Source organism: Hemicordylus capensis, chromosome 3 (assembly GCF_027244095.1).
Source record: "Hemicordylus capensis ecotype Gifberg chromosome 3, rHemCap1.1.pri, whole genome shotgun sequence".
NCBI lineage: Eukaryota > Metazoa > Chordata > Lepidosauria > Squamata > Cordylidae > Hemicordylus > Hemicordylus capensis.
Window position 1 is genome coordinate 7226262 of NC_069659.1, and position 22675 is coordinate 7248936.

General features: G+C 49.3%; 1 protein-coding gene across 9 annotated transcripts in view; it reads left to right on the top strand.

The window, feature by feature from the left end:
• The window catches only part of GDPD5 (glycerophosphodiester phosphodiesterase domain containing 5), a 216816-nt gene that overhangs the window by 183994 nt on the left and 10147 nt on the right, over positions 1 to 22675 (top strand). For 6 of the 9 annotated variants that reach the window (XM_053309922.1, XM_053309916.1, XM_053309919.1 and 3 more), the window contains 6 exons: positions 2163 to 2313; positions 7212 to 7430; positions 11190 to 11347; positions 15148 to 15295; positions 18364 to 18446; positions 20741 to 20755. In XM_053309922.1, the coding sequence (XP_053165897.1) occupies positions 2163 to 2313; positions 7212 to 7430; positions 11190 to 11347; positions 15148 to 15295; positions 18364 to 18446; positions 20741 to 20755 (774 nt within the window). The remainder of the gene's footprint in view (positions 1 to 2162; positions 2314 to 7211; positions 7431 to 11189; positions 11348 to 15147; positions 15296 to 18363; positions 18447 to 20740; positions 20756 to 22675) is intronic. The other 3 variants (XM_053309923.1, XM_053309920.1, XM_053309921.1) reach the window with 2 other exon arrangements.

Sequence of the window (22675 nt, forward strand, 5' to 3'; positions counted from 1 at the left end):
CTCAAGAAACGGACGCAGCTGGCATATCAGCCAAATCTGATAGAAAGCACCTCTGGCCACCGCCTCAACCTGAGATACCAGGGAGAAAACCCCAGATTGCATACCTGTTCCTTTTTGGAAAGTGTGCCGCTATCCAGACCTGGCAGATCAAAATTGTCTCCCGTGTTCTGACCCTGCACACGAAGTACCTCTGTTCTGTCTGGATTCAGTTTCAGTTTGTTATCCCTCATCCAGCCCATCACGGCCTCGAGGCAGGCACTTAGGGAGGTTATGCCTTCTCCTGATGATGTTAACACCCTGCACCAGATTTCCTGATGACCTTTTTCATCAGCTCCATGTAGATGTTTAAAAACTTTGGGGAGCCCTGCAGGACCCTTACAATAGCTCTTGTTTTGAAGAGCAGCAATCGACAAGTGATACCATATGCCTACCTGAGAGGTAGGGGTGGAAACACTGCAAAACAGTACCTCCCACCCGCAACCCCCTCAGATAGTGCAGGATTCCATGGTCGATGGTATTAAAAGCCGCCGAGAGATCCAAAAGGACCAACACACTCCCTCTGTCAATTCCCAGTTGGAGATCATCCATCAGGTCGACCAAGGCAGTCTCCACCCGATAGCCCACCCTAAAGCCAGTTTGAAATGGATCTAGATAATCAGTTTCCTCCAAGACTGCAAGTTTGATGCTAGCCATACTAACATACAGGCTGACACTGAACAGACTAACATCTAGACTAGTCTGGCATCCATGCTAATGCTGTGCTAGGTGAACCGACAAAGTTGTGCACACACAAGCAAGTTACAGAGCTGTGCAAAGTTGTGCAATGTCTCTTTGTGCTTGTGCAGCAAGGATAACAGTAAGGTGTAGGTGTTGCTCAAGTGTGACACTAGTCTGGAATGCAAACTCCTGGCTTAGTGGAAGTAGCTTTCCAAATATCCTTACGCTAGCATTACATCAGCCATGCTTGACTAACAAGCAGAAGGTTGCCGGTTCGAATCCCCGCTGGTACTATATCGGGCAGCAGCGATATCAGAAAGATTCTGAAAGGCATCATCTCAGACTATGAGGGAGGAGGCAATGGTAAACCCCTCCTGTACTCTACCAAAGAAAACCACAGAATTATGTGGGTGCCAGGAGTCGAAATCGACTTGACAACACACTTCACCTTTAGCATAACATCCTTGCATCAATGCAGCTTTAGTCTGGATGGCAGCCAGTAATTCTAAAAAGTGGCTCAGAAATCATTTCAGACACATTCAATGCAGAATGGGATCACACTCTTTTGCTTCCAGTGCAACATAATAAAATGCAGATGGTGGTGACTTGGTAACTTAAGAAAAAACATTGCATACTTCTCAAATGGTGTATTTTCTAATTGTGTTTTACAAGCAGGAAACTACACAGGCTTAAAAACAGGACAAATAAACAGTAGTGCAGTGGAAAACGGAATGAATGCCCAGTTCACTTAGGTTGAACCGATTCCCACTCTTTGTGTCTAGCAATCTGGTCCCAGTTCAGCTTCCAGTCAGCCAAGATATTTTAGCCAGGTTTAACTGCAGATCATTGAAAAACCTCCCTGACCTGGTTCTTGGATTTGGGTCCGGAGGAGTTCAGCAGAGGGAGCTACCAGCTACTGAGTTGGTCATTCTGGCTCAGTACTGTCTACTCTGGCTGGCAGTGGCTCTCCAGGGCTTCAGGAAGGAATTTTTCTCAGCCCTGACTAGAGATGCTGGCGATTGAACTGGGGAGCTTCAGCATGCAAACCAGTGAGCTATGGCCACATCCTCAGTCCTTCCTAACCAGCAAAGGGTGTGGCGCCATCTGCTTTGTTTGTCAAAATCTCCAGCTGTTAAATGACAATATATCCCATGACCTAGCACTGTAGCCCTGCTCAGTAATTATGTTGTACATATGTTGAGGTGTCTGTACACATGTACATGTGTTTGTGTGAATGACTCTACCTGCGTTCATTTTTTTTAAATGCACCTGGGTACAAACTCTCACCAGTGCAAGCACAGATAGGAAAGGAACTGCTGTACATGCCTTGAACATAATCTGTGAATGAGTAAGGCGAACGTGGCGGGTATAGCCAAGGGGTTCTGTATCTGCCATCTGTTTCCTTGTAAGTTAAAGGGAGACGCCTGTCCTTTTCTGTTCCACAGTTTCGATGGGGTGCCTTTCCTAATGCACGACCGGACGCTGCGCAGGACGACCAACGTGGAGGAAGTGTTTCCAGAGCTGGCCTACGAACACTCGTCCATGTTCAACTGGACAGACCTGGAGAGACTGAATGCTGGCGAGTGGTTCCTCCGGGTGTGTAAACAGATAGCGGAGATATCAAAGGTCCTGGGTCAGGAGTTCCAGACTCTAGATATGGCAGCAGGGCAGGCTTTCCCACCAGCCAGACTTTGAGAGAGGAACAGCTGCCTTCTACCCAGTCAGACCCTTGGTCCATCTAGCTTCGTATTGTCTACACAGACTGGCAGCGGCTTCTCCAAGGTTACAGGCAGGAATCTCTCTCAGCCCTATCTGGAGTTGCTGCCAGGGAGGGCACTTGGAACCTTCTGCATGTAGCAAATATGCAGATGCTCTTCCCAGAGCAACCCCATCCCTTAAGGGGAATATCTTCTGGTGCTCACACATGTCATCTCCCATTCAAATGCAAACCAGGGTGGACCCTGCTTAGCAAAGGGGACCATTCGTGCTTGCTACCACAAGACCAGCTCCCCTCCCATAACTCCCATTGCAAATGATGGTGGGATATGCAGAAAGGCCTCCCCAGATGAACCAGGAGGAGAAGGCAGTCTCATGTGGGAGGAGGCAGTCCTTACAGAGATCTTGGTCCTGTGCAGTTTCTTTTGTTTTGCATTTATATCCCACTCTTCTTCTGGGGAGCCCGGAGTGGTGCACATAGTTGTGTTAATCCCCACAACAACCCTGTGAGGTAGTCAGTTTAATGGCCTGAATGGGGATTGAACCTGGGACCCCCTGGTTCTAGTCCAACACTCTCGTCACTATATCATACCGGCTCCCATAATTAAATTAATAATTGAAATAAGCCCTAAACCTAACAATTTAGTTAAAGGCTTAATAGTGTGCTGCCTGCCCGTGAGTCTTTGGCCCCGCCAGATGCCGGGGGCCGGCTAGCCACACCCTTGCGTCTGACACCAGATACAGGGGCGTGGTCTCCCTCCCAAATGGGGCCGTGTGGCCCCATTGGGAAGGGAGATCGGCCCGCGCTGCATTGGGCAGTGCGGGCTGGAGCAACTCTCCCTGCCTAAAAGGCAGAGACAGCTGTTCTGGTAGCACTGCCAATGCAGCGCAGGCCAATCTCTCTCCCAAACGGGGCCGCATGGGAGATTGAGGGAGATCGATCAGCTCCACTGCATTGGCAGCGAGACCAGGAGTGGCTCTCCCTGCCTTTAAGGCAGAGAGAGTCACTCCAGCTGCGCTGCCAACACAGTGGCACAGGTATTTGGGGACCAAAATAACACCTCCCGCATCTGACATCAGAGGTGGGGCGCATGTCTGGGGTCACGCTCGTGGCCCCTGATTGGTGGCGGCCCGGGTTCTTTGGACCCGTTCGCCCGATGGTGGCTCCACCCCTGCTTCTCAGGGCCTCCATTTAGCTAGCGAAGGCTTGCTGTGTTCCAATGATCTCGGATATCATCCAGGAGTGTCCTTTCTCATGATGTGATCTGTCTGCTGCGCTCAAAGGCCAAAGGTCTCTTAATAGCTGCTGCATGTGTGCACATGTAAGAACAGTCCTGCTATATCAGGCCCAAGAAGGCCCCTCTAGTCCAGCATCCTGTTTCCCACAGTGGCCCACCAGATGCCTCAGGGGAGCCCACAGGCAAGAGCTGAGGGCATGCCTCCTCTCCTGCTGTTGCCACCCTGCAACTGGTATTGAGAGGCATCTTGCCTCTGAGGCTGGAGGTGGCCTTTAGCCACCAGACTAATCGCCATTGATAGGCCTTTCCTCCATGAATTTGTCTAGGCCCTGCATCCAAGCTAGTGGCCATGACCACATCCTGTGGCAGAGAATTCCATAGATTTGTGAAAAAGTACTTCCTTTTTGTTGGTCTAAATTTCCTGGCCATCAATTTCATGGGATGATCTGTTATTCTAGTGCTATGAGAGAGGGATAAAAATTTCTCTCCGTCCACTGATTGGAGTGTGCATCCAGTGTACGCACCCTCCCCACCGCCACGCCCCTCCCTCCCTCAGGAGATTGCGAACTAGAAACAGGCAAGTGCATCAACTGAGAGAGAAGAGCCTCCCTGTTTCCTTCTCCCTTTCAGTCCTGTCCCTTTGCTTAGGAGACCGGGGGCAGCTGAATGCCACAGCGGTACTGCAGGAAGTTTAATCCAGGAGAGGCTCTTGGAATTAATGAATCTCTCCAGTCTGTCTGCTGTGTCAGATAAGAAGCCTTTCGCCCACTCTGTGCAGCGTATTGAGGGCTGGCAGATTGGAATCAGTCTTAAAGTGGCATGTAGGCAGTGACCCAAAATGCAGCCAAAAGCCTGACCTTAGAAAGGTTCCTGCTCTGGTTGGAAAACAGATGGCAGGGTTTGGCTGCAGATCCTGTTCCCGGCAGCCCCCTTTGTGGAAAGAGCATGTCAAGAGCCGTTTGCGCTCCACCAACCTCCTGTGGCTGCCCTCCCGAAGCACAGAAGTTGGTATTTGGCACACAGTCCAACAGTCTGAGAATGTTGCCTTTGCATTTCTGAATCAAGTTCTAAATTACAAAGAGCAGATTCAAGGCTAGACCTCAGGACGGATTTCCTAACCAGAAAGGCTGTTTGCCAGTGGAACAGCCTGCCTCATGCAGTGGTGGGCTCCCCTTCACTGGAGGTCTTCAGACAGGGGCTGGATGGCCACCTGTCCGGGGTGCTGTAGCAGTTTCCTGCATCGAGGAGGGGGTTGGACTTGAAGACCTCCAAGGTCCCTTCCAGCTCTAAACTGCTTTTAAGCACTTTTAAGCATTTAGGCACTTCAGTGATTTTAAGCGTCCTTCAAGCTTCAGGGAGGAGTTTGAAAATTAATGCCGAGTGGAATCTCAGAAAGTAGGGGTGCTTGCAGGGATCGTGGAGCAGGGGCCTTTGGTATGCTGATGGCCACCAGTTTGGATGGCTTTAAAAGGGGCTTAGACCAATCCATGGAGGAAAGGTCTATCAACGGCTACTAGTCTGGTGGCTATAGGTCACCTCCAGCCTCAAAGGCAAGATGCCTCTAAATACCAGTTGCAGGGGAGTAAGAGCAGGAGAGAGGGCAGGCCCTCAGCTTTTGCCTGTGGGCTTCCCAGAGGCATCTGGTGGGCCACTGTGGGAAACAGGATGCTGGACCAGAAAGGCCTCGGGCCTGATCCGGCAGGGCTGTTCTTATGTTCTTAATCTGGATAGTTGTTCCCTGTAGCTTGTGGAAGCGGAACAGGTTCTGCCCACGTACACAGATACTGCCAATGTGTGTAAAGTATTTGGGTTTTAGAACTGTGGGCATCGATATTTGGGGCTTAGAACTTTTGACTTTTTCTTGGAGCAGGATGTAAATTCCTTCGACATTTTCTTAGTGATGAGTATACACGGCTCTCAGCACCAAGAGAGGAGAGCTGGCCTTGTGGTAGCAAGCATGACTTGTCCCCTTTGCTAAGCAGGGTCTGCCCTGGTTTGCATCTGAATGGGAGACTATATGTGTGAGCACTGTAAGGTATTTCCCTCAGGGGATAATGGGGCCACTCTGGGAAGAGCAGAAGGTTCCCAGTTCCCTCCCTGGCGGCATCTCCAAGGCAAGGCTGAGAGAGATTCCTGCCTGCAGCCTTGGAGAAGCCGCTGCCAGTCTGTGAAGACAATTCTGAGCTAAATAGACCAGTGGTCTGACTCAGTACAGGGCAGCTTCCTAGGTTCCAAGTCATAAGGGAAAGCCAGTGTAGTGTAGTGGTTACAGTGTTGGGCTAAGACTGTGAGCGCCCAGATTCAAATCCCTGCTCCGCTGTGAAGCTCATTGAGTGACCTTTTGCCGAGAGTGAATGACTGGTCCAGTTTCCCTCACAGGCTTGTTGTGAGGACAAAAGGAGTGAAGGAGAAGCGTGCATGCTGCCTTGAGTTCCCAGGAGTAAGGGTGGCATTAAAATGCAATGCAGATGAGACATGCGTGACTCACCACTGACTGAGGCATTAGTGGGAACGAAGGCTTTCCTGGTGGCAACACCCAGAAAGTGGAATTCCCTGCATCGAGTGATAAATATTCCCCCCCCGCTTCCTTGATAGTGCAATTTTTAAAGACTCTCTTTTGCATGGCAAGCATTTGGTTTGCCTTCTGTTAGACCATGAGTACCCAACCTTGGGTCCCCGGATGCTGTTGAACTACAACTCCCATCATCCTCAGCCACAGGGGCCAAGGCAGTGTAACAAAATTTGGGGACCCCAGGTTGAGATAAACCACATTTGCCTGCCTGCCTCCCTTACTGATGGGGCAAAGGAGTACCTTTTAAAGTGTTGGCACTCTTCTATTTAGCAGGAGGAGAGCAACAACCCCTATGCAACATCTCTACTGCTGATATCTCCTTTGCGTTTCCTTGTAGGTGGTGGGCCCCTTTGGAACACAGACTCATCTTTTCATTCTTTTTTTTTTACTATATAAACAACTTCAAGAACTTTCTTTGCTGAAAAGAAATATAAGTATTTAAAATATAATAACTTCTGCCTCCATCAGTGTGCCCTGTAAGAGGGAGTCCCAGATATTGTTAACTACAGCTCCCATCATCCCCAGTCTAAGGCCATTGCCGCTGGGGATGATGAGCATTGTAGTCGGCAACATCTGGGGATCTCTCTTACACTGATCCCGCTTGGTAAGAATTCATTGCACCCCAGAAGCTCCAGGTCAAGCCCAAATAGACTCACGGCTGGATGAGACCTGCGCAACTGGTGAACCACCAAACCAAACGTAGCCGCCCCATCCATCTTGCCTGTCAAGTGGCTGACAGCAGTGCCCACTACTGTGTGTGTGCAGTCCTAGGCAGGCAGCAAAAGCAGGGGCTTGATTGAGCAGCTGTAGGAAGGCAGGTTCGTGGAAGCTTCATGGATGGCGGGTTTTCCTATATGTTAGAGACAACCTTTCCCAAACATAAACTTAGCAGCACTGAAAACGACATGAACTGCATTTGCGTAACAGTTGACTTTGAATGTTGATACCTTTCACATTTCCCCCCTCAGTATGATCCCTTTTGGACAGTGGACTCCCTCTCTGCTTCTGACTATATGAAAGCTGCAAATCAATCGGTCTGTAAGCTGGCTGATATGCTGGAGGTCGTCAAGGACAATGCCACCCTCCTCTTGAACTTGCAAGACTTGCCCCCCGATCATCCCTACTCCAGCACTTTCATCAACATCACCCTGGAAACGGTCCTCGAGTCGGGCATCCCGCAGCAGGCTGTGAGTTCCACATCCCCTTCGCGGATAGATGCTGGGCAGTGCTGGGGAGGCCCCCCTGGGCTTGGCGAGTGGTCCAGGCGGTGTCTTTGATTGTTGTGACTTGCTCTTCCAAGACACAGCTGTTGGCCAAGTTGCATTACGAACCAGCAAGATGTGGGCTTCATCTGGATTAGGAACATGGGAAGTGGCCTTAAACCAAGTTGGACCATTGGTCCGTCTAACTCAGTATTGCATACACTGGGCATGCACAGCTCAGATGCCCCGGTGGGCCGGAAGCAACCAAAATAGGCCTTATCCCTGCTGGGTCAGTGGGGTACCTGAAATGCATGCCAGCCCCAACTAAATGCTCTCTCCTCTCCTCAAAGCGCTGTCACTTTCAAGCTGCAATCCTGGGCATCCTTACTTAGGAGTAAGCCTCACTGGGTGCACCGTGGGATGCATTTCTGAGTAAACATGCACAGGATGATGCTGTAAGGCAGTTTCCAGCTCCAATGATGCTGCAGGATGTTCCTACCTGGGGGCCAGTAAAAAGGTCCCCGCAGGCCAGATCCTTGGGGATTTTTTCACTGGCCCCCACGTAGAAACATCTTGTGGGCTACATCTGACCCCTGGGCCTTATGTTGTTCAGGCCTGGCTTACACTGGCTGGGAGCAGTTTTCCCAGGTTTCAAGCAGGAGTCTTTCCCAACCCTACCTGGAGATGCTGCCAGGGATTGAACCTGAGACCTTCTGCATGCAGATGCTCTTCAGCTATGGCTCCAATGGGGAATATCTTACAGCGCTCACATGTAGTCTCCCATCCAAATTCAAACCAAGGCAGATACTGCTCAGCAAAGGGGCCAGTTCATGCTTGCTGCCACAAGACCAGCTAGTTAAACCCAGGCCAGCTAGTTCTACAGCTCACAGGATTTAGCTTGCGAGAGGCGTGAAAAGAGGGAAGAGAGAGACAGACAGAGAGAGGAGAAAAGTGGAGGAAAGAGACATTCACCTAGGAGAGAGAGAGACAGATGAAAGAAGATATAAAGAGAGAGGGAGAGAAGCGGAGGTGAGAGAGAAAAGTGTGTGTGTGTGTGTGTGTGTGTGTGTGTGTGTGTGTGTGTGTGTGTACAGTATTGCAGGCTGGGAGAATGGGGCCCGGCTGATGCTTAGAGAGAGAGAATTAGCGGCAGCCCTGTAATGTAGTTCAGTGCAGATGTAGTGTGCTGAGACAGGTAAAGGTAAAGTGTGCCATCTAGTCAGTGTTGATTCCTGGCGCCCACAGAGCCCTGTGGTTTTCTTTGGGAGAATACAGGAGGGGTTGACCATTGCCTCCTCCCACGCAGTATGAGAGGATGCCTTTCAGCACCTTCCTATATTGCTGCTGCCCAGTAGAGGTGTTTCTCATAGTCTGTTTCCCCATAGTCTGGGAAACATACCAGCCAGCATTCGAACAAGCAACCTTCTGCTTGTTAGTCAAACATTTCCCCACTGCACCACTTAAGGTACAGTCCACCAAATGATTGCATTTAAAGGGGGGCGGGGTTCAAAAAATTTGTAGAGGTTCAATCTGCTCACTCATCTTGGTGCCTCTTGCTAATTCTTGGTGATTTTTAGGGACTTTTGTTGATTTTTAGCTATTTCTAATCTCCCTCCCCCCTTGATTTTGTAGTGCTTTTACGACCATGGTTCTCTGAACCCCCTAATTACCGTTGTTTCCTATTGCTGAATTTGCTAACCACGGGGTTTTGTGAGAACGTAACCAGTTATCCCTTGCAGTTGGCAAGGGATAACTGTACTTTATTGTGGAAATGGGGTAGCAATCAGTATTTCCTGTAATAGGGGTCCCCAGATGTTGTTGACTACAACTTCCATTATCCCCAGCTGCTGTGGTCTCTGGCTGGGGATTCTGGGAGTTGTAATCAACAACATTTAGGAATCCCTCTTTCAGGAAACACTGGTAACAGTAATAGGTGGAAATTATTTTTTTGTGTGGGAGTAGCTAAATGCTTGTGCTTCTCAGGAAACAGTTCTCAGGCTGCCAATTGTGCATATATTTAATATTATTTTCCGTAACCAGAGCACAGTGTACATGCATGATGCTTGATAAACCATCAAAGGGGAGGTCCCTGCCCTGAGGTGCTTGCAATCTATAAATCAATACAGGGAGCAAGCAAATTCTCCTGTCTCCTAGCAAAAATATGCAACTTGTCCCTAAAGTCAGGCATTGTACCAGAGGACTGGAAAGAAGCCAACGTAATACTGGTTTTCAAAAAGAGATCCTGGAAATTGATTGCCAGGAAATTTAGGACTGGCGAAAGGAAGTACTTTTTCACACAGCACATAAGTAAAATGTGGAATTTTCTGCCACAGGAGAAGGCAAAGGAAGGGGAGGAAGGTGTGGCAAGGAGGGAAGAAAATGTGATCATTTTAGTTGCACAGACTTAGGTTAAGTTATATTAGGCTACATAATCTCAGAACAGTTCTACTGGATCAGGCCCAAGGCCTATCTAGCCCAGCATCCTGTTTCCCATAGTGGCCCACCAGTTGCCTCTAGGAAACCCACAAGCAGGTGATGAAGGCATGCTCCCTCTCCTGCCATTGCTCTTTTGCAACTGATATTCAGACAGGAGAAATATGTTAGTTCCACATTTTTGCTAGGCTGTGGTAACTAGGAGTTGTTATGCATGCAACATTTAACAAAATGTGCACTTGTTCAAAATATTTTCAGTGCTTGCAGTCTAATAACATTGGCTGACATCCGGTTGCACTAGCGAGTTGTGCTGAATCTAGAGCCGATGCAAACATGTCTGCGTTTGCACAGCAAGGTGGACAACCTGTGGCACGTCTCATATGGTCTGCAAGGAGCTTTAGCCCAGTTCTGGAAACCCCAGTACCTTAATGCAGGTGCACAGTCTTCTTGCACTAATGCAACTGTGTCCGTTGCACTAGCACAAGCGTTTGTCCAGGTGCCGACCCCTGTGTTGGCACACTCTGCCTTTGAGAAACCTGTTTTGTTCCTTGAAAGAAGAATGCAGTCTTCATGGCTTGATGGCCGGGAAATCTAGGACTGGAAAAAAGCAAGTACTTTTTCCACACAGTGCATGATTAATCTATGGCATTCTCTGCCACAGGATGTGGTGATGGCCACCAGACTGGATGGCTTTAAAAGGGGCTTGGACAAATGCATGAAGGACAGGTCTATCAGTGGCTACTAGTCTGGTGGCTGTAGGCCACTTCCAGCCTCGGAGGCAAGATGCCTCTAAATACCAGTTGCAGGGGAGTTAACAGTAGGAGAGAGGGCCTGCCCTCAGCTCTTGCCTGCGGGCTTCTCAGAGGCATCTAGTGGGCCACTGTAGGAGACAGGATACTGGGCTAGATGGCCTTGGGCCTGATCCAGCCGGTCTAGAGTTGCTATGTCCCCTGGAAATTTGGGTTTCACCCGGATTTGAAGGATCTCACCCGTTTCCTTAGCCCACCCAGATTTGCCCTGATTTCAGCTTTCTTTCTTTTTTTAAGCTAAGCTCTAGCCCTTGTAGAAGCGGAGTTATGGAGCAAAGCGTGCAGCCACGGGTCTGCTCAAAACATATTTTCAAGCCAATTGACATAATATGCAAATTAGGCGCCCGGATTTGGAAAGCCAGAATATGGCAACTCTATGCAGGGCTGGTCTTATGCCATCCTCCATCCCAACCGTTGGGAAGCTGCTGGTGTTGGCTTTTTGAGAACGCCTCCCTGCTCTCATCCTAATGGCTGCTGTTCGTTTGTTTTTTGGTCCCTCCAGGTGATGTGGTTGCCCAACTCAGAGCGAGAGCTGGTCCAGGAGATGGCCCCTGGTTTCCAGCAGACCACTGGCATCAAGGCAGACGCACAGCACTTGAGGCAGAATGGCTTCCGGAAGCTGAACCTGCGGTACACCAAGGTCACCAGAGACGATATCAGGTTCTGCCCTTGGCTTTTGCTGCTGCAGATGTGACTCTCTCTGGCCGTCTTCTCATTAACGGCTGATGAGCTCATAAACCTGTTGCTAGATTCTGCCACTTCAGCCTGAAGGAGGAGGCTTGCATGACCCTCTCTCTCTCTCTCTCTCTCTCTCTCTCTCTCTCTCTCTCTCTCTCAAAAATATAAAAACTACCATCTCCATGCACCTTGAAAACCAGCATTTCAGGGAGAAGAGTCTAGAGTCTAGCTTTCTCCCTGATATGCCAGCTTCCCATGAGCAGGGAGTTCCTTTTAGAATTGAGAAGGAAGTGCTCAGCCAGGCGGTCCCTGCCTAAACTGAATTGGGAGGTAGAGAGAGGCAAGCTACAAACCCCAAGATCCTTGGTAAGAAGTGACATTTCTGAACATGCTCAGGAGAACTAACGAGACCCTTCCAGGCCTCTTCTAGTGTGCCCACCTCAAATGCATCTGGGGCAAGACTCTTCAAACTGTAGGAGTGGGGGTTGCATTCTGAACCTCTCAATGTAAAGTGTGCTGGCATCACTGGGGTGGGTAAGATTTCCAGTTGTTGGGCGTGGGCCTTGGTGCCCAGTGCACTGCCCTTAGAAACCAAGCAAACCAGAATAAAGTATGGAGCATAGTGAGAACAAAAAAGAAACCAGAATAAATTAGGCAGAATAAAATCAATTGTTCCAATTTGCATCTTTTATCTAGATTGCAGAATTCAATTTCCTTTGGTGCCAACAATTTCAGTTTTTAACTAGATTCAGCACAGTGCTAATTAATGAGTAGTACAGTTTGTAACAGGAATGTCTGATGACCAAAGACCAGCTTAGGCTATCCTATAGTTGGAAAGTACTGGGCAAAGGGGGGTGTGCGTGTGTGTTGGATCTTAGGTGTAATATCCTCTTTGGAGCACAGTTACACCTTCATATGCTCAACTCCAATCCAGGCCCTTCCCTTTGCCTGTTGAGCTGCTGCTGCTCCTCTTATCTCCTTCCCAGCTGCTGCGGTTACCATGGAGCCATGATGAGCTCCCAGTTCTCATTTTCATTTCAGCATCGACTTTGTGCACAACATCCAGCCCATTGATAACACTCTGTGACTCTGCTTTGCCTTCAGTTCCTGCTTTAATCCATGTTGTGTGTGTGTGTTGTACACGTTGAGGGTTTTGCTGTGGTGCTTCTTTAATGATGAGGAAATAGGCTGGATTGATTTTTGCATGTTGATTTGTAGGTCTTGTATCTTGTAGGTCTTGAATCTTGTAGGTCGAGGAGGCAGCCTGCCCTCCTTAGCCTTGTCAATGGGACCCCCCTCTTGTATGGACAGTGCATGGCCTCCTGGGCCACATTGCACTTGCATGTTTTTGTGCTGAGAAGCAGACATAAAATGCTACAGTGTTAGAGGTGGAAGGGACCTTGGAGGTCATCTAGTCCAACCCCCTGCGCTCAGTGCAGGAATCTGCTATCACTTCCCTGACAGATGCCTGTCCAGCCTCTGGTTGGAAACCTCTAGTCTAGAGAGTCAACCAGAGCCCAAAGCAGATGGTTCCACAGTTGAACAGCTCCTGCAATTAGGAAACTCTTCCAAATGTTTAGGCTGAATGTCACTGAACGTCCTAATGTCTAGTCTAGGAATACAGGAAAACCTCTGTTTCCATGGGGGCTCTGTTCCCCGCCATTGCTATGGATAAGGAAAATGTGAATACGGAGTAATTCGGGCAATGGCATTGCAGGGGTTTAGTTCCAGGAGGGCTGAGAATTGTGGGCAAAAACCGGGGGTGGTGGTGTTGTTGTGAAATAAAGTGCCCTACCATCATCTGTGGGCCTCTAGCATTCCAGCGATGCCCCCCTCAAACTGCCAAAATCTGAGGGGGGTGCCCCCAACATTACGAGTTTGGGAGCTTTTTTTTTTGGTTGAAAGAGCCAGAAAATGACTCCTAGTCACAACATGGCAGGTGGAAATGACCTCAGAGGTTGTTTCTGCCCACCCCCAGCCTGCAGATACATGGAAATCAACCCCGATTTCTTTCACGTATGCCGAGGTTGGTGCCAGTTACCCGGCCGCTGAGTGTTGGGTCCGTGAATGCCGAGGGTTGCCTGTATGGGAGCATCGGAAGCTGTCTAACTCCAGTCAGTCCATCTCACTCAGTATGGTCTGCCCTGGTTCTCTGGAGCGGCTCTCTGGCGTTTCAGGCAGGAGTCTTTCCCAGCTGTGTCTGGAGATGTGGCCAGGGATTGAATCTGGAACCTGCTGAATGCAAAGTACTTGCTCTTCCCCTAAGAGATAACACTCTCAGACCCCATGGAGCAGCATTGATTAACGTCCTCCATAAAATGAAGGGCCCAGTCCGATGAAGCTCATAGTCCTTCTAGGCCAATGAAATGGAAACTCATCATGAGGCAAAACTGTTCCTAGACTGCGCTACTTCAGATGGAGCCTCCAGGTTCAGGAGCAGTATAGCTCGGAGTACCAAATGCTCGGACCAAACAAGAGGGGGGATGGTGGTCACAATGACTACAACAATTATTTATATACCGCTTTTCAACCGAAGTTCCCAAAGCGGCTTATGCAGAAATAAATAAATAGGCTCCCTGTCCCCAAGGGGCTCACAATAAAAAAGAAAAGAAAAGAAACATCAGATAGAGACCAGCAGCATCCACTGGGGGGGGGGGTTGCTGTGTTGGGGACAGATAGGGCCAGTTGCTCTCCCCCTGCTCAATAAACAGAATCGCCACTTTTGAAAGGTGCCTCTTTGCTCGGTGAGGACAACATCTGGGAATCCCTCTTACGGGGAACACTGCTTGGAGCCCCTTCCCCTTGAGAGCCCCTTCCCCTGGATCAGAGGCGGTCCTTTCACGAGGTGAGGCGAGGCAGACGCCTCAGGCGGCAGAGAACTGTGACTCCAGCAGGACAGTCCCCTGCGTCCGAGCAGCTCTTGGGGACTGATCTGACCCTTGCAAGCTTTGTGAGGAGTGCCTCTCCGTGCGAGAAGTACCAGGAGAGCGGAGGAGGCTGCTGGCATGCTGCCCTGCTCCTCCCCGCCCTCCGTGGCACTTTTGAAGCTTGCAAGGCTCTGTTCGGAGCGGGGGCTGCCCAAGGATGCCTGCATCAGTGGCCTCAAGATCTAGGGCACCTAGGAGGGAAGGCGGGTGTGTCTGAGGCTTTGTAGAGAACAAAGATGACTGAGGGGAGATGTGGCAGAGATTTATGAAATAATCCGTGGTGTGGGGAAAGTGGATAGAGAACATTTTTCTTTCTCCCCCTCCCTCCCTCCCCCCGCCCGCCCTCTCCTGCCCGCATTGTACTGGAATACAGGGTCATCCAGAGGAATAGTTGGGTAGCAGATTTGGGAGAGAGAAAAGAAAAGGCTTCTTCGTACCATGCGTCATTAAGCTGCTCAATTCGCCACCATGAGCAAGAAGCCGCTGTGGCTGTGGATGATGGGAGCTGTAGTCCAACAGGGGTGGGTGGGAGTTGTAGTCCAGCAACATCTGGGGACCCAAGGTTGGAAACCCCTTGACCGAGATGGCCTTAAAAGGGGTTGATTCAGGGAGGCTACGTGGAACCTCCCAGGTGCAGACACTTCGATACCAGTTTGTCGGGGCGGGGAGGGCTACTGCCCCCCACGCCCTGCCTGTGGGCTTCCTGGAGGTATCCGATTGGCCGTCGTTTGAAAGTGGCTGCTGAACGAGATGGGCAGATGGGGCAGGGCTGCTCTTTGTCCTTCAAAGCCATTCTTTCTTCCGTCCTCCTGCATCCCTCTTCTTAAGACCCGTCTTTCTCTCCACTCTCCGCAGGGACTATGCAGCAGCAAACCTGAGCGTCAATCTCTACGTTGTGAACGAGCCCTGGCTGTACTCTGTCCTGTGGTGTGCCGGCGTCCAGTCCGTCACCTCTGACAACTCAGCCGTCCTCAGCAGGCTGGCCTCCCCCAGCTGGCTGATGGTAAGCAGGCTTTCCTTTTTCCTATTCCCAAGACTCAGGGCGAACTTACACATGTCCATTCAGGCAGGGGTCTCCAAGCTTGGGCTCCCAGAAGCTGGATTCCATCTCTAATCATCATTTTTGGCTGTTGTGGCTGGGAATGATCGCCGTTGTATTCCAACAATATCTGGAGACCAAAGGTTGGAAAACCCTGACTTATGTAATCCTCCCAGTAACCCTGCAAGGTAGGCTTTTCTGGTGAAGTAGCTGGCTATCCAGCATGAAACTGTAGCATTTGGAAGATCTCTGATCCATTTAAAAAGCAAAGCATGCATCTGGGAAGAGCCTAAGGAACTGAATTGAGTCCCATTAAAGGACTGAAAACCTATCCAGCGATCTCATGGGGTGATCTGTTAATGCAGCCAAGTGCAAAATACTGTCTTGGGGCAGGAAGGGGACATGCCCTTGATATTAAGGAGCAGTGTGCTTCTGAGCACGTTCCCGGGAGGCTGTTTCCCATATCATGGTTAAGCCCACAGTCCTTTCACGCAGAAATCCAGTACTGATTTGTTGTGGGGTTACTAGATCTCCCAGTAGGTCCTGATCCACCTTTTGCCTGCCCCTGATGGAGACAAGCTCATCTGGCAGCTGCATCTTTTATTCCCACAGTTCAGCGGATCTGAGCACCATCTAGCGGTTGCTAAAGCATTTGCTCCTAATCCGCATACAGAGTTCTGGGGGCTCTAATCTGGTCTCATTGTTTCAGTGGATTAATAAAGAAAGCTTCTAGATTTATTTTGAGGGCCTGGGGGTTGCCGGTTCAAATCTTCGCTGGTACTATGGCAGCGATTCAGGAAGATGCTGAAAGGCATCATCTCATACTGCGCGGGAGGAGGCCATGGTCAACCCCTCCTGTATTCTACCAAAGAAAACCACAGGGCTCTGTGGGCGCCAGGAGTCGAAATCGACTTGAAAGCACCTTTACCTTTTAGAGAGAGTGGACAGAGAGAAATTTGTCTCCCTCTCACAGCACTAGAACCAGGGGTCACCCCATGAAACTGAAGGTTAGGAAATGTAGGAAGTACTAATTTTACTAAAAAGTACTAAACTGAAAGGAAGTACTTTTTCACACAGTGCATAATTAATCTATGGAATTCTCTGCCACTAGCTTGGATGGCTTTAACAACAAATTCACAGAGGACAGGTGGTTTCTAGTCTGGTGGCTCTAGGCCACCTCCAGCCTCAGAGGCAGGATGCCCTTAAATACCAGTTGCAGGGGAGCAACAGCAGGAGAGAGAGCATGCCCTCTCCTCTTGCCTGTGGGCTTCCCAGAGGCATCCGGTGGGCCACTGTGTGAAACAGGATGCTGGAATGAGATCTTGGGCCTGATACAGCAGAGCTGCTGTTATGAAGACCAGTTTTATTTAGTAAAGTTGTGAATTTTGAGGATGAAAAACGATACAATTCGAGTTGTCTTTCCCCCTCTTATAATGGGTGGTATCTTTTGTTACCATTCAAGTTACCTTGCCCTTCTTCCAGGATTTACACAAATGCCTGTGCTGAAGCATTGACAATATGCAAATGTATTTAAAGTGAATTCAGTGGTTTTCACACTGTACCTTGAGGAATCCTGAGATTGGTCAGAAAATTCATCAGAAATTTATCATTGAGGATATCAGTAATGGTGGAAAAACTTGCCTACAATTCAGCCTCCCTATCACTTGCTGATGTTCCCCTAAAATGTGTAGGTGTAGGAGGCATTGGCTATGTTGTTCACACTCTCAGACCCCATGGAACAGCAATGAGGTCCTACCTACCTAGTCAGCGCCCAGCATGGATTGACTATATGTCCCAAGACACTTCAAAATAGTTCTGAAACGTCTAGAGTCCCATTACAGATGTGTAAAGAAAGGGTTCCAAGAATGCAGACTGTTGATTCGGGGGAAGTCCTGAATTAATTAACTAAATGCTAACGGTGTTAAATCATTGATAATATTAAATCACTGGACAGCCTTAGAGTCTTGCTTTCTTCAAACATGTATGTCCTGTTTTATGTACAAAATCAAGGTAGCTTGAGGGTGTAGAAATAACCATAAAAGTAGCAGTACCTCAAAAATGCTTAGAACAAGGGCCTCTACAGATAAATTACTACATATCCAACCTCTGGGAGCCTTGGTGAAGTAGAAAAGCTTTGCCCAGCTTTTGGAAGGGCTGCAGGATCACGCCTAGGCAACATGTTCCATAATTTGGGGGCCGCTCCTAAGAAGGCCCTGAAGTGTGGGATGGCTTCCTGAGGAAAGACGAGCAACTTACTGCCCAGTCTCCACGACTCTGCCTTCTGAAATGAAGGGCAGGGATCTTGGAATATAGGTTCACCACACAGGTGAAGTAGCTGACTATCCAGCATGAAACTGTAGTGTCTGAAGGATCTCTGATCCATTTAAAAAGCAAAGCGTGCATCTGGGCTTTGTGGCTGCAGATAGGTTTCAAATGTGTGGCCTTTGCTGACAGCCATGAGTGAAGTTTCGCCAGAGGTGAAGAAGGCTCCTTGCTCTCCCTGATGCATGCATGGAAAGCAGATTGGTCCTGTTCCTTTCTCCAGGTGTTCCGACTGAATTTCAATCTTGATATTATGTTTGAGGCTTGCAGTCCCTCCCGAAGGATGGACGAGGATGCAGAATCTTCCCCCACCCCATTTCAAGAGTAAAACTGTCTCCCTTATGGTTTCGGTTAGCAGATCTTAGTATGTACCTTCAGTATCTCACCCTTTCATGGAAATAGGGGGAGACACTTAACAATCAGTATAACAATCAATCATTTTGCAATCAGTACAAATGAGCAGGATCGATACAATTAGGGCAGGCCGTGGAGCAAAATTGCCCATTGCCCAAACTCCTTTGCCTAATTTATGCTGATTCCAGAGTTTCAAAACTGTGCGTGTGGAGGGGAGGGGTGGGGTGAACAAAGTTGGGGCACAGATACTGAGCCTGAAAAATCTAGATTTTCTCATGTTTTGAAAGAGATACAACCCCTCTTAAGTTCATCCTAACCCAAGAACACGTGGGAATTCTTGTCTTTTTATCTTTCAGACTCCAGACGAGTACTATCTAATCTGGATAGCTGCTGACATCGTTTCATGTTTCATAATTGTAGGAGTTTTTATATTCCAGAAGTAAGTAGCATTGCTGCAGATTAGCTGTCATGTAATGTTGTGGTTCACCTCAAATTCTTTCTGGATCAGGGGATCGTCTGCAAGGGTCAGGGGATCAGGGGATCCTCTCAATATCCCTTTACGAGGAGGTCCAATACAGCATGACAGGAGCCATGTGGCTCTCTCCCAAGCCACTCTGGTATCATAATACAGAGAAATCAAGTAGACAGTGTCGGATTGCAAGTAAAGAACTGCACAAAAGTCAGAGATCGGATTGGGGATAGTGCTGTGATTCCGTTCCACCCATGTGGTTTTTCTATGTTCATATGCTACCAGAATGGCTTAGAAAGAAACCACAGGGAATCAGCAACCGTGTTGCACCTGTCACGTGACTTGCATGAGTTGACACAAAATGCAGGGAGGTGTGTGGTATATATTGCTTCTAAAATGGCTGTGGCGTCAGGGGGAACCTTGTAGGAGGACACCCCTTGCTTAAAAATGCTCTCGTTTCAGAATCTCCCTATATGTGGAACGCTAACATATCAGGAAGATTTCTTAGGGTTGGTTCAGATGCCACATGGACATCTTGGTTAGAGCTGGTCTCTGCACTCCCCACTGCCAACTCTGTGTGAACTTTTCCTTCCTATTTAGGGTCTGTCTTTGACAGTAATAAAAGTCGATTGACTATCTAGGTTAAAATAAGCTGAGATTGGCCGTGTTGTCTGAATCCACCAATCTCTGCTTATTCTAACATACTTGCTTCAAATAATCTGAGATCTGTAACTCCCTTCAAACACTGGGGACAGATTTCAGGTTATTGGAAGCAAGTAGATTGGTGGGCCAAGATTGGTGGGCCCAGACAACATGATCAATCTCAGCTTATTTTAACCTATGCTCTGTTGGGGACAGAGGAGGGAACAAATGTTCCCAAAACATCTAGTCAAGCCTGGCTCTAACTGAGGTTCTGCGTGACATCTGAACCAGCCTTTTTTCTGGTCTTTCTTCTTGATATGTCCATTTTTCTGTGTGCAGGGATCATTTTCCATGAGAAGGATTTCAAGTTATTCCCCCCACCTCCGCAGCCCACCCCACTTACATTGTGAGGTGGTACACAGCTGAAGGAGCTATACCATGTACCTCTCTGGATATTTGAATTGACTTTGGGATGATTCCTTGTGGGAAGGGGTGCCGGAAATTGAGGTCATGCCCAAGGCCCTCTTAGTGAGTCTAAAGAGGAGTAGGGGCTATGGGGAATTAGCAGATAACAAATGATACAGGAGTAGTCAAGGGGATGCTTGTTTCTAGAGGCCAAGGCTATCCTCTGCAATTGTTTCTAAGTCCTGGGAAGTCACCGTAATCTTCACCCCATTCCTGGAAAAGTCAACATTTTGTAGTCCAGTTTGTACCTCAGTTAAGCAGAGATATTGCCAGGAACGAAAGAACTTAGAGCAGAGCAAATACAGATGAAACAAGGCAAGGGTTCTCAAGCTTGGATCCCCAGCTATTGTACTACAACTCCCATCATCCCCTGCCACCGTGGCAGATGATAGGAGCTGTAGTCCACCATCATCTGGGGACCTAAGCTTGAGAACACTTGGCCTAGAGAAAAGAACAAGTAGGCTGGAAATTGGTGCAGAGAGTTGAAGTATTTAAAACGGACGTCTGAAAGAAGTGAGAGCAACATTTGTCCAGCCTCCCCAGCAGGAGTGGGAAAGAAAGTACCAGTTGGCCAGATCCAAGTTAAATATGAGGAAGCATTTGAGAACCGTCTGTTGGCACTGAGGTTCCCCACTTTGGGTCCCCAGATGATGGTGGACGACCACTTCCATCATCCCCTTTGGCTGGGGATGATGGGAGTTGTAGTCCAACAACATCTGGGGACTCCGGGCTGGAAACCTCTGTGTGGACAGGATGACTTGCCTAGTGAGGTTGGGAATCTCCTCCCAGGCACCTTTTTAAAGAAAAATTTGGACAGGTGACATCAGCTTAGGAGACCTCAGGTCTAGGATGTGGCAGATGGTTTGAACTTAGAAGGGAATAGCACAGTAGACAAGAGGAGGGGAGCGCCTGCCACCTCCCAAGCTGGTTTCCTTCTTTGTCTTCCACAACAACGGTTAAATGCCGTCCTTCTATTCCGCATTAGCCTTGCTACTGGGGGAGGAATAATTGACTCCGGTGACTTCCACGGGGTCCCTTTTTGCCCCCTGGCTGGGTATTTTCTTACTGCTCTGACATTTGTTGCATGTTCCTCCTTTCTCTCTCTCTTTCTCTCTTTCTCTCTCTCTCTCTGCTGCTGCATTTTGGCATCTTTACAGCTATCACATAATCAGGTAATTTCTGATGCCTCCTTCCTCATCCCATCTTTCGTCTTTTTGTTTTGTTTGTTTGTCCGTTTGTTTCCTTTCCTTGAAGGCCTTGCTGCAAATCTGGGCTCAAGCAGGACCATTCTTCCTGAAGGCGATGGATAAAAATCCACTAAAAAGTTAAGAGAAAAGCCGTGCATCTGACAGGCTTTTCTGGTGGCCGGGGAGCTGAGAGCTAGAGGCACAGGGGAGCTCCGAATGCAGAATCCAAGCATCCCTGAGAGCAGGGATTCTCAACGTTGGGTCCCCAGATGTTATTGGACTTCAGCTCCCATAATCCCCAACCAAAGGCCACTGGGGCTGGGGATTATGGGAGTTGAAGTCCAATAACATCTGGGGAACCCAAGGTTGAGAACCCCTGCCTTAGAGCGGTGGTTCCCAAACTGTGTGCCAGAGAACCTGAGCCTGCCGTGACAGAACTGATAGTGTGCTGTGAGAAATTAACGAACTAAAGGCTTCAGGGAGCCTATAGCACCAACCCTTGAAGGCGTTTGCCTGCTGCCTCCTTCTTCCGGCATAAGAGTGACGGATGCACCCAGACAGTGCTGTAGTTCTTCAAGGCACACTTGGGGCCCTCTTGTTCTGCAGAGTTTGGGAGGGCATCATTGATCTAGAGCAGGGGTTCTCAGCCTGGGGTCCCCAGGGGGTGCTGGACCACAACTCCCATCATCCTCAACCACAGTGGCCTTGTCGCCCAGCCTCTCTTTGCCAAGCAACCATCCCATCGACCGCGGCTGTCCCAAGACCGCTTCCTGCTTCCCCTTTCTTCCTTGAGCCAAGCCGCACTGCATCTGTCCACCCTTGCTCCCAAAGTGGAGGCACCATGTCTTCAGGTGGCTTGTACCAAGCATGGATGGAGAGCCATGCATAGAAAGCTGCCTCCTACAAAGCCAGACCCCTGGTCCCTCTAGTTCCCTCTTGTCTGCCTTGGCTGGCAGCCTCTCCTCAGAGTGGCAGGCAGGGGGCTTTCCCAGCGCGGCCCCAAGATGCTGCCAGGGCTTGAACCTGGGACCTTCTGCAGGCAAAGCGGATGCCCTTCCATTGAGCCATGGGCCCCTCCCCTCTCTCATCACTCATCACTCCTCCAGCCTCCCAAGCCGCAGGTCCTGTCCCTGTGGCTTGACTCAACCCATGGCTTGCCCAATCATTGCCCTGCCCCTGTGGCTTGACTCAACCCATGGCTTGCCCAATCATGGCTTGCTCAGCCCATGGCTTGCCCAATCATCTTCCCAGCCATGGGTTTGGTCTTCCTGTAACCCATGGTCTAAGGGCACATGATCCAGCCCCTTTGCTGGAGCCAAGTAGGTCTTGCTGTGGTCAGTGCCTGGATGGGAGACCCATGTATGCTCCCTTTGGGGACGGTGCTGTAGCTCGGTTATAGAGCATCTGCTTTGCATGCAGACGGTCCCCGTTTCAGTCCTTTACACAGCTCCTCTAGGTAGAGCTGGGGAAGATTCTGGCCTGAAACCTTGGAGGGCTGCTGCCAGTCTGCGTAGACAAGAGTGAGCTAGGTAGACCAATGTGGTCTGACTCCGTAGAAGGCAGCAACCTATGTTCTGTGCTCCTATGAATGCACCTCTGTGCCCCGAGTCCTCACTAGGGTGCAAGTCGACCCATTCAGAAAGCCTGCTCAGCTTGGACATCAACTTGAACATGGGCCACAGTAATCAGCATGGAACTTCTGAGCTTTCCAGGTTTTTCTCTGCAACCTCAGGCCAGAACTGTTACTGAAGGGAGTCTGCCTAAGCACTGGAACCGATTTTCTTCCATAAATTGGCTGCTAAGTCGCTCTTTCCCTTCTAGGAAACCCTTGAAATAGAAAGCCATTCCCTTTTTGCAGTGAAGTCTTGATTTCTTGGGTTGTTTTTTCAACCAAACGTCCCATGT